We start from the raw sequence: 12,193 nt of genomic DNA, 5'->3' as shown, positions 1-12,193 counted from the left end.
ATAACCCTTTTTAGGATTTCCATGGGATTTAGGATTTCCTGCCATAACTCAGGTAAGACTGAAAGCAGAGATTTAAAATTCTACAGTTAGCTTTTCTGTTTGGGCTGCTAGGTTAGGAATTAAAGGAGAAGAAAAACATCCTTTTTTCCATAGCCGTTCGTAACAAATAAGCAAAGCACATGTTGGCTTCACTCCTTGAACGTAGAAGCTTGAGAAGTTTCCGTTCTGTTGGTTTTGGTGGTCGGTGGGGTTGGTTGGTTGTTGCTTGTTTTTTTTTTTTGAGGATGGGGGACAGGAATGGGATGGGTGTTTGTTGTTTGTTTTGTTCAATAACTTCTGTTAACTACCCAGTTAAACAGAAGCAACACAGAAAGCACTGTGTACCTTCGGCAGGTGAGTCTGAACCTGCCCAGAACATCCTTTCAGTAAATGCCAACAGCAAAAGAAACATGCTATGTGAGTTTGCTTTCAGCCTGTCATCAACAGCGCCACTGTCACACGAGCACTGAGCTTCCTTGAGAGAAAGCACCAATGCGCTGTTGACAGGTCATTCCTATATGTTTTGTTGTTTACAAATTTTTAGAAGTTGTTCTATCAATATGATGAATAGTTCGCTCAAGTAACTGAATTCCTATAGAATGAGATTTCAAATGTAGTGTCCTCAGCCCAAAACAAGGTGTAGCCTTTGAAACAGCTTGTTTGGGTACAAAGTAAGCTCACCTCACGAAAATCCAATAAATGACTTTATTAAATATATTCTTTTCCTCTAAAATATAAATATTCACTACACTCTTATAAATGTGGAGTAGGTCCATATTTCATTTGTCTATCCCATCCAAATATGAATCAGTCCGAAATCTGAAAATGAAGAAATAGCATCTGTAATTATTTTTTTCTATAAATATATATATAATATGAATTTTCTTTGCAAACTGTTATTCACTTATACTTCATGTAGTACTGAGCACCTTAGATTACATATTGTGTCATTTAATTGTTGGCACTGATATAGGAATTTGTAATATTTACAATGCACATACACGTTAAGTATAACATTCCAGTGATTTGTAAGTGTTAAAGGAAGAAGGAAATAGTGCAGTACAGTTTACTTATGTATTTAACCTACCCCACAATACACAAGTTTCCACTTTAACCTCCGGAACTTTCGTAGGAGCCTGCATCCAGATTTTTAAGTTACGCTTTGGAACAGCAATAAAAGTGTCCTGAATCGCTTTTTAGAAACCTCACACAAAGTTGTACTTTGTGACGTGATGTGAGTTCATATATAAAAGACCCCGTCCCCCCATGTACTGACTGCTCTCGCTTCTCAGAAGACGCTCTCCTAGAAGCTTCCAAGCCAAAGGAGACCCAGACAACTGCCAAAGAAAGTTATGTGAATGGCAGTGGTTGCTAAATGAGAAATGTCCATTTGGAAACTATTGGTAAGTTATGTCACGTGTGAATTTACAAATGGAATTAATTTTTAAGTGCAAGTACCATGACAGTAAAACCCAAGTTCAGAGATGGGTGAATCCCCTCCCAAACTTGCTTGTGACTGGTGGGAGATGCTGGATTTGGCTGTTGTTCTTCAATGATTATTTTCAATTTTTGTGAATTCAGCCCATCATCTTAATTTTTTAATGAGTTTCAATGATTAAGATATCCATGGAAAACACCACAAACTAACTCCTGCACTGTGAATAAACAGCATGACTTATGCATAACACTCAAGATTTAACTTAAAACCAACATGGAACCAAACTGTGTTTTTAATTTTCCTCTTTGCCAGTCAAGTGACATTCAGTTGAAACTTGTGGGCTTTCTCAAGAATAAAAGTGGTGCAGTATGTCAAGCAAAGTTCTGCAACCTTCAAATTTAAATTCCTGTACAATTCCTGTCCTTCAAAGTATAAATTTGGGGCGAAACTCTAAAAGCAAACAAAAATCAACCCCTATATGAAGAAGTTCTGTTTACAAAATAAGAGCAATGTAGGTGCCATCCCTGTTTTGCTTCGTTCTGTTCCCACCCAACCACACTAAGCCAGTTGAGCTGTTGAGGTGCAAGGTGTGTGTGTGATCTCTGAAGATGAAGGTCACCGGTCCTGCCTGCCACCCGCTTGGTGCTCAGCTGAACTGAGAACAAGGGTGACACTCAGAGGTTGACATGTTTTGACTGAAAATAGTAAGCTATGGTGCAAAACAGGAACTAGTAAGTTATGGGTACAGAGGTGAATGTCTTCAGTTTCACCAGCAAGGAATAAATACAGACTTGCCAAGTTATGCTCCTAGGAGCTGTTCCCTCCATATTAAGGCTTTTCTGGCAGTGCAGCTCGTGTTCCTGCCCGGTGCATTTCCTCACCATTGTGGAGCTGCTTGAATAACCTTTCTGATCTAATCTAGAAAACTCAAACCTTCCTTCCTCACATTTGTTGTTCTATCCAGATCACATAACCAGTCTCAGCAGAGCTGAGGGGATGACACAGTTGGGGTAAGAGGACAGGAGGCTCAGCACGGCTTTCTGTTGGAAAACTCTGTGGAAATGTGCTGGCAGAACCTTAAGTCATGCTTCAACATGGATTCAGGCAACTTGAGGACGTTTCTACCTGTGCCCCACTGGCACCGGGCTCTCAATACATCGCTGTTGCATTAGGTCCATCACTAGGAATGTACACAAGGTGTCATATACCATTTAATTTGAAGGTGCCCCCCAGCAGGGACCCTCCAGCTGTTCACTGACCACCTCTGTATTGCTTTAGAGCATCCTCCTCAAACGTGCACATTTGCCTGCTCTGCTGGGTATTGAAGCAACAGGTTCTGATGGTGCCCCAAAAGAAAAATCTTCTGTAAATGGTACACAGGTTAGCACAGAAAAATATATTTTACTTTTGGGTGGTGGGACAATCTTGTTTGGAGAACTACTCAACCAAGCTTGAGCTGGCATCACAATCAACACCCACTCTTGTCTGCTTAGCCCTTTACTTACTCTATATAAACGATTACATTGAAATAGGCACAATTTATGATTCTGAAACATTTACACATACGGTGCTACACGCTTTTACTGTCTGACATGGGATTTTAAAATCCCATTATTTACAAAGAAATCCACTGTTTCCTTGCCATGCCACCTCTTTAGCTGATCAAAATGAAACTTGGGCCTTAGAAGACTGCAGAAATGACCAAGGCTCAGTCCTGAACCCCAAGCTGGTGTGTGCTGCTGGCTGGTACGGGTTGTTGCTGTTGACTCTACTTCAGATTAGCATGGTCGCTCTGTCAGATGTATTCTGCTTATGCCACCAAGCCAAGTCTCGTAATCTTTGCCGACAGGAAGGAATGAATGATGAACACAATTGGTTTTGGACAGGAATGAAGGTCCAGTTGCTGAAAGTACAGAAGGAAATCAAGTTGAGGATGATTAGATTAGATTGCAGCTCAAATAAGCAATCATTTACAGAGTACTTGATTAATGGCTGCCTGGTATTTTCAACAGACTTCTATTAATAACAACCCTTTATTACAACATATTGTTTCTTCTTTGCATACAGCTGCAAATATTTAGCTTACTAAAAGTAAATAATAAGCATCTTGAGACCAGATGAGATCCTGGTGCCTCTGGCCTTGCATCCACCTGGGTGAGCAGCAGCAAACAGAGTCAGATGCTGCAAGCAGGCTTCCAACGGGTTCCAGCTCTCCATCCTTTCAGGCTCTGTTTCTGCCCAGGGACCGTGGTGGGACAGCTGTGTCCCACACCCACTGCAGCTGCTGTTGGTTGCAGCTGAAGCCGGGATACTGCACCTGCAGCTGATGCTGATCCTCCCTCTGCTCACACATCCATCAGGGAGACTGAACGGGGACTTTGTTTTCCATAGTTATGGTTCAGATGACCTCACCACACGCTTACGAAGCATGACAGGCTTGTCAGTGCAGACAGCAGCTTCAGTGCTAGGTTCACCTCAAAATAAACCTGATTTTCCCCTTCCACCAGTCATGCATCAGCTTTACTGAGAGCTAGTAACAAATTCACTTCTGAAGCCTGACAATAAGCAGTTCACAGAATACATGTTATCAAAGGTGATGTGAAGAATTAAGCCCCACTGTGCTCAGGCACTGCTGAAAAAATTTGGCAGGAAAGACCATGTTTACATGCATAATTTATGGTATCTAAACTGCTCATAGGAATAAGCACCTTATTTTTAGGCATTGTGACAGCCGCCTTAAAGGCCTAAGCAGACAGTTTGCGCTACATCTGTAGTCTTCAACTTATTTCAACAACTAGATGTTCAGAAATGTCTGAAACAGCTTGTCATCATAACATGAAGTCCCTATGTGCATGTTTGAATTAATAATATCTTATTCTTAAGTTCTTCTACTCACAATCATTTAAAAAGTGAGACGGATATGTATAATAATTCTAAATTCTGGCTATGCAGCGAACAATTTGTTTTTAAATATAAGTTAACCTTTGTCCCTCTGTGTGGTTTTATCATTTTATCTCTCTTTTTAGCTTATCTTATTATAAAGCTAGATAGTCATGCTGTACTAGAAAGCACAGTGTCTAAATACTGGTACTGGAACCTGGTACCGCCCAGCTGTGAACAGAGTAGAATAGAATAGAAAATGGAATATTTCAGTTGGAAAGGACCTACAATGGTCATCTAATTGAATTTCCCTTAGTGCTTCTCCACTCCCCACAGGATGAAGGACTCCTGAAGAGATGGTAACGTACATCACCCTGCTAAATGCAGTACTTACAATTTCTCCATCCTTTCCTCCAAAGTCTAGATAAAGCATCCTTATCCCATCGTCTGAGGACATTTTCAGTTTTTCATAAGGATATTGTGCAATTGTCTTAGAGAAGGCACCATCTTGCGGTTCAGTTGTAAGAGAGAATCCATGTTCGTAATGGATGGTCAAACGACACTCCTGGCTTTTATACGTGCAAGCTGAAGAAGGAAAGATAATTTAGTCTGTAACGTTCTTAAAAGCAACAGATTCCATTTGCCTGCAGGTATCTGCATTCACATTTTGTTTCAACAGTACCTTGTGGAAATCAACCTATCCCAAAACTGGGCAAATCATGTTCTTTACTGTAAACCTGCAGATTTGGAAAGGCAACAGAAATCACTGTTATGCAAGGTCCAGACAAGGTTTCTTAGTTATGGTGTAAACACACAGACTAAAGTTGTGCTTGGCAGTAACAAAACTGATGTCAGTCCTTTCAGTTATTCACTGCGTTTTTCATGTTGCAGTGTACATCTACGTGCTGACACAAAAACGTTCTACTGATGTTTAAGAAGGCTTAGGCCAAACCTTGACCAAATCACAGCTACTCTTCTTACATCTAACAAACATAGCCAAAATCAATAAACACGGCACGCAATACACACCAAAATTAGAAGCTGTAAAGGGTTTCCCTAAAGTATTTTGACAAAGACAAAGATACTCTTGGGTCCTCATGAATATCATGGTAATTGAAAAAGGGCCCAGATAACTGTATATAACAGCTACTGCAGCAGAAAGTCTGCATCTTCCCCTCAGCTCAGAAACATAGGCCATGATCCAAATTTTAAAAACTGAAAGTTTAGGTGTTCACATTCTGAATTCTCTTTTCCACCACTTTCCTGTGAACCATTCTGCTGAGAGGTTAACCCAGAAGCACCACCATAAAGGAAGGAGCTGATGCCCTCCTTGTTTTGAAAAGCCAGGCATCCACATCCCTGGGCTGAGGAGATGAACATGGTCTCCTGATGGTTCCCACTCAGCCCCCTGGTTGGTTTCCACATCAGAGGTCTTCACAAGGCAGCCCAGGGCCTGGCAGCCGTCAGGCAGGTGTCCCCATGCTCAGCAGCATGTGGCTGTACCCAACAGCCTCACAAAATTGGAGCTACCCTTTGTCATGGAGGATATTCGTACTTTGGCCCTTGCTCTCACGTTTTTAGGCTAAAAGTGGAGATAATGTTCAGCTTTGACAGCCCTGTCAACTGGTAAGCCAGCAGGGGAAGGACTCCCAGATCCTGGGGGCTCTCAAGAGAGGGGTGCAGCCTCACAGGCCCAGATCCACCCCAGGCTAGCAGCTCCCTGGCCAAATTGAGTGTCGCTTCAGAGCATCTGCAGCTGATTACTCTGATTGCAGCTGATTTTGCATGTTGTGCTGGTTTGACTGAAAATGAGTCCATTTTCTTCATGCAGCTAGAAACCTTCCTTTTTCATAGCTAGCACGGTCATTATTTGGACTTAGTTTGAGAACAAGAGATAACACCCGGCACAGAGTCAATGTTTTTAATTGCTCTGGTCTGAGAGCCAAGGATGTTCTGGGTGCTCTGCCCACAGGTGTGAGGCATCGAGGAACGGGGGCATGGATGGGGCAGAGCTTGACTGACACCCAGACTGATCAGTAATAGCATTCCATCCCATTAGCGTCATGCTTCATATTTAAGGAGAATCAGGATCTTCTGGTCTCTCTCACTCTTGGGCGCTTTCTCTCTCTCACACACATTCTTCTTTGTTTTTGTTGGAACTGAGGGAGTTTGGTTTAGGATTTTCATTATTTCAGCCTTTTTCTGTTTTGCAGAGGCCTCTGAGCCTTTTTGCCTTTTTTCCTTTTTTCTCTCTTTGCAATTTGGGACCAGGTGGCTGCTTCCTGGAACTGGCTGCTTGGTGTGGCCGAGTTCTTGAGTTGAGTATCTTTTATTTTGTATTCTATTTCTATTTTATATATATCTTTACTAGTAGTGTATTAGTATTTGGTTATTTTATTAAACTGTGTTTATCTCAATCCAAGTTTCTCCCTTCCCTTTTGACTCTCTCCCCTATTTGGGGGAGTGAGGAGGGAGGTGAGTGAGTGGCTATCGTGGTTGTATTGCTAGCTCGGGTTAAACCACAACACATGTATAGAAGTGCTGAAAATGACACTTTGATGTTCAGAGAGGGAAATGACTTGCTGTCAAAATGTAGCTTTGGATTGTTTTGTTTTGTTTTGTTTTCACTCTTCTCAAGCATACAGAGCTGGGTGAATAAATGACCAATCTGCACTTGTGAATGTGCTGATCCTCCTCTGCCTCTTTCCTCTGTAGGAAAAACTCCCTGTGGGTTTCTGGACAAACCTCTGTTGATCACGCCTCCATGACACGCAGCCCTGCATGGCTGACTTGTGTCTGAAACAACATGCCAAAACAAGACCAGAAGTCAAACTAATAGTGACTGTGTAACACACAGGTACCACACCACCTGTGACTGGCTCAGAAACCAAGGGGATGATATTTTAAACACACAGAAGCCTAAATATGCACATTTTTTTAAATTAATCACCTCTAGCAGAAGGAGTCTGAGCTACCCATGAGTGTCCCAACATGTGGAGACACAGCGTTACTCACATGTGGTGATTTCCGTGATGAGCTCCGCAGAATTGTGGCAGCCCTGCACTATGCTCCTCGTCCACAGTGAGAGGTCTCGGCTGGTCTCCGTCCTGAACAGATGAGTTTCGATCCCTTGCCTTGTACCGGTACGGGTTGCGAAAGACAAATCCATCCCAGACTGCGGTGAGCCTTTTCCTGGGCCAGAATGGACCAACCTGCAGGTGGATTTGAAAATGCTTCAGTGGATTGCAATGCTGACACAACGCACTGTGCCAAATCCCTACCTGAGCACAGCTCTGCTCCGTATGTTCCTAAACACACAGAGTTGGGAGCACGCAAACTTGCATCTCTTCTGTATTTGCACCTAAAGTGACTCCTAGTGACACTCAGGAGAATGAAGGTCCAAGGCAGTGAGTACAGAAGCAGCCATACAGGACGTTGATGATGGGGACATCCCAAAGACTCCTAATGGATTGTAGAAAACATCCCTGCGCATGAGGAACTGACAGAAATCACTGACTGGTCTGTGATGACCGGATTGGGTCCATAGATACAAGTGCTCGCTCAGATGAGGCAGCTGAATCTGACTCTCACTGTCAGGCTGCAGTTATCATAAAGCTTAAACACCCACAGGCAAACAAAAACAAATGCAGGCAGATAAAGCAAGAAGTTCTGTAAAATATGCAGATGCCAGAGTACTGTTTTGTGCATATTTTTCCCATAAGGAACCTGTAAAATGCAAAATGCTGCAGCTATTTGAAATCTGAAATTCTCTCCCTTTTTACTGCAATTATATGTTTGCCTGGCATCAACAGCTGACCTCCTGTGACCAGAAAAGCTCTTTTCATCTGGGCAAACACTAATCACAGGGAATATTTTTGAGTAAGAAAATCAACACCTCATAATATTTAGTTCTTCTTTAAGGCTGTCCTTTTGGTTTTGTTTGGTTTGTTTTTTTCCTGCAGAAGTGTGGACACTGAATACAGAATTCACTCAGGTACATGGCACTGATTCAGCTGAAAAGAATCATCCAGAGGAGTTCATCAGTTTTTGACACCCAGGGAGCGTCACAAAATGAAACCAGAGAAATTCTTCAGAAAAACTTATTTCTGTCTTGTGTCTCCTGTTTCCCTTTCTATGGGCAAACCATATACTTCATATGAGACTATAAGGTATGTAGTATGGTAGTAGAATGCTTGTGCTGAAGGATAAAACATTAGATTATACTAATAATCTACTGAATGCTAATTCAGCCTCAAACTATTGTGTTGCATCTGGAAGAACAGTTGCCTGTTAGGTGGCACTGTAGAAGTATGCCATCAAACAGAGATGTTTTAATTGGAAAAAAGAAAGAAAGGCAGAAAGGGAAGAAAAAGCCCAACTTTAGCTTTTCAGTTATTGAAATACTAACCATAGGGCAGGGGTGTCAAACTCATTTTCACCAGGGGCCACATCAGCCTTGTGGTTGCCTTCAAAGGGCCGAATGCAATTTTGGGACTATATAAATTTAAATTTCTATATTTCCCAAATCTCCTAGCAGTTCGTGCTGACATTTGGGATGTATATTGTGCCAAATAGACGCACTCCTCTTTCATACCCCTCTAGACGGTTTGCAAGATTCATTCACGCTCAGGTTCCTTTGGATTTGGAGCATCAGCCTTGATTCGATGGTCCCAGGAGGCAAGGGGCAGGGTATCCCGGGCAGAGCTGCCCTGCCCTGTGTCTGGGCAGGAAAGCTTTTTCCAGAGAGGCACCACCACGCTCCGCAAAAGCTTTTTGGCCTTCAGAAGGGCTGTGCTAATGCCCTGCTCATCTTTGATACTCGAGGCCTCCTAACTGCACCCTGGGCAGATTTTGCAGCTGAGGAATCAGTGGCAAACAAACAGGCCAAAAACTTTTATTCACTTTCATTTGGTGCAAGAAGGTGCAAACTGTGAGGGGAAGCTGCATCTTGACCATTAAGGCAGGAGACCAGGAACTGAAATCCTGGTGATTCCTGCTGCTGCCTGTCCCCAGCAGGTCACCCAGGCACAGGCAGGGACATCGCTCTGACGCTGCCTTCTGCTACCAGGGGGCCTGCAGGAAAGCAGCCTGGAAAATCACATCAAGTTTGTAATTAAAACAGGACTATCCCATCTTCTCCTTGGGTCATCCCTTCTCTTTTAAACAGTGCTCATCAGCTGTGCTAAAAAACATTTTCTACAACTTATGATACTGAATACATGACAGACAGACGTTTCCAATGTTGTATTTCCCATCAAATCCACCTCACTCTACATCTTCACACTTTCTCAATAGCACCGGCATTTTAGGTTTTTCAGCATATGGACAGAATGAAGATGTATTTTACAAATTAAAGTATGTGGATACATCCAACATGAATATTGTTTCTTGCTTGCCTTATTATTCACATTATACCCTCATCATTGAAAACTGAGTTTCACTATGTAAAAATCCTACTTAAAAATACAACTCCAGACCATGCTTTGGAAAATCATGCAGCTAAACATAAACTAGACAAATACACAGGGGAGCACTTGACAGTGTTTAAGTACCAGCTGTCAGCACTGATGTATTTGGGTACAAGTCAAAGGATTCCTAAGCTTTAATAAAGTTGCATTCACACAAACTATTTCATTTACATAAAATATGGTTTAACCTAAAGACCACAAAAACACCTTAAAAGGCAAAAGAATAGTCTTAGAAACTTCACAGGCGGCTTCCCCTCACCGCCACCTCCTGTCACTCTGCCTGGGTGTGTATGTGGTGTATGCTGCACTCCAGAGCCAAAAATGCCCCCTAGACCTCTGGTAATATTCACCCACAGTCCCTGAAGGTTACTGGGCTCTGTGGAGATTGCTGAGATGTCTGGGAGTGCTCAGGAGCCCGAGGATTCTTCCCTGGAGCAGCCAGAGCCGCAAGAGGGCAGGAGGAGGTCGGTCATGATCCAGGCAGTTTGCACAGAGCATAGAGAGCAGGTAGTGGCTGTGAAACACAACTCTTGGCATGCCCCAGGGAGACACTGCTGATCTTCTCTAATTTCTCCCTTGTCTCTTGATGGTTTGAGGACCTTTTTGGTGTTATTCCTTGCCAACGTGATATCAAGCTGGGTACGGTCCAACGTGAAGTGCTGGTGCCAGATGAGACTCACTGGGACCTGTTTCTCATCCTAATGCTATGAAAAGGGTTTCAATTATTTGCTACAACAGCAAAATCTAACGGTCCCTTCAAAAAGGACAGCAAAACCAGCATTGACATTCAAAGCAAATGTCCAGCTGTTCATTTGAGATTTATCTCAGAAGAGGCTGTGATACAAGTGTATCAACAGTCATGTGGCTCTGCCCAGTAGAAAGCCACGATCATCTGACCTTTCTTATGTCGAAGCTGCTCCTTACCCCTGAATTAACATTTGAAACCTGCTCTGGAATGGCTGTACTCTTTGGAACCCACACACAGGCCCTCATTCATCTGAGCTCCACATGGAGGGAGCCAAGACCACCCTTGCTGCCCCAGGAAGACGAGCAGAGAACATGCACATCACCTCATACACCTCTCCTGGGGTGCTCAGGGACCCCTGTGCTACCCACCTGTCCTTCTCTCCATTTGTTCAAATGCCTTCTCCAACTTTCCATGGCATTAACTATCACACTGCTTTAATACTTTCTGGTTACAGAGCTCAGCTTCGCGAAAAAGCTACTTACTTGATCTTTAATCAGAGTCCAAGATAGGCTGTTGTTTGGGTTTTTTTTCCACCTCATATCTGGCTACAATAAATAATGCATTTTGATTGCAAACATTAAAGATGTAATTACTTAAGCCCTATTCCCATGCTAGAGGGAGGCACTATTATTCAGGCATAAGGAAACACTGAAACAGATTATGACAAAAAGGTCCTTGGAGTCAGGGCTACGAGCCAGCTGCCGTGCCTCCCAGTGCAGAGGTTTAAAAGAACAACTTACATCTCTTGATCTCAGTTTTATTTGAGCCATTACTTATATTCGGCACAAAGCTGGGAAAGATCGACTGGAAAATATGTTGAGGTGCTAATAGCATCTATAGGTTAAAGGCAAACTTATCAACAAACAGGGCATGTTGAAATTCTGCTGTTAGAATACTATAAGAAGGTTGTAATCCTTCTACCACTTTCCAATTTTCTCTGCTCATTATGTCTTGGGTAGATTAAGCATGAGTCTGTACAGTATCTGGCACTGAGGTTTTCCAGTTTCAGCAGCTTTTCAAATATGCATTAGCTAAGCAAAAATGTTTTCCCAAGGACTCATAAAAATCTGAAAGATGGGAGCAGTCAAGATTACAACATGTGGTCTGCAAACTTTCCAGGTGAAAAGTTCTAAATTGCACTGATCGATGCACAGAGGGGATTAAAAAAAACCATCACGAGGAGGGTAATCACTGACTGAGCATGAACACAGCAGTCAATACCAACAGCAAACCCCGTGTAATTTTTTGGTATAACTGTACTCAGTGTGACAGATGATAAAAGCAGAATCCTGCAGGGTTTTCATCAAAAATAATCCAAAACAGTAGGTGTAATGATTTAGGGAATCTGTCAATTTATGTAATCTGCTCACCTTGGGGATTCATGTGTTTATACGTATTTATCAGATTGCGACTCCGTTCTGAATGTCAGGCTTGGTGTATCTGCTCTCTTTTTACCTGAGTGTTGAATTCACAGTGACACTAGTAAGAAATCACAGAGATGGGTCTGGAACGGTTCTCAGGAGGTCACCTGGCTCATCTCCCTGCCCAGGGCAGGGCTAATTGTGCTGACACACTCCTGAGTGTCACCTGTCCTTCAGAGTCCCCAGAGATGAGGATCAG

General features: G+C 42.7%; 1 protein-coding gene across 1 annotated transcript in view; it reads right to left on the bottom strand.

Moving 5' to 3' along the window:
• Positions 1-3,218: 3,218 nt before the first annotated feature.
• The window catches only part of SNTB1 (syntrophin beta 1), a gene marked incomplete at its 5' end in the record, with an annotated part of 112,923 nt that continues 103,948 nt past the window's right edge, over positions 3,219-12,193 (bottom strand). The window contains 3 exons of the mRNA XM_080340204.1: positions 3,219-3,380; positions 4,752-4,942; positions 7,373-7,569. Coding sequence (XP_080196330.1) covers positions 3,288-3,380; positions 4,752-4,942; positions 7,373-7,569 — 481 coding nt within the window. The 3' untranslated portion in view covers positions 3,219-3,287. The remainder of the gene's footprint in view (positions 3,381-4,751; positions 4,943-7,372; positions 7,570-12,193) is intronic.

The sequence above is a fragment of the Nesoenas mayeri genome, assembly GCF_963082525.1.
Source record: "Nesoenas mayeri genome assembly, chromosome: 2".
In the NCBI taxonomy this organism is placed as follows: domain Eukaryota; kingdom Metazoa; phylum Chordata; class Aves; order Columbiformes; family Columbidae; genus Nesoenas; species Nesoenas mayeri.
Note: the sequence above shows the minus strand (reverse complement) of the source record. Positions and strands in the feature narration are given on the sequence as shown.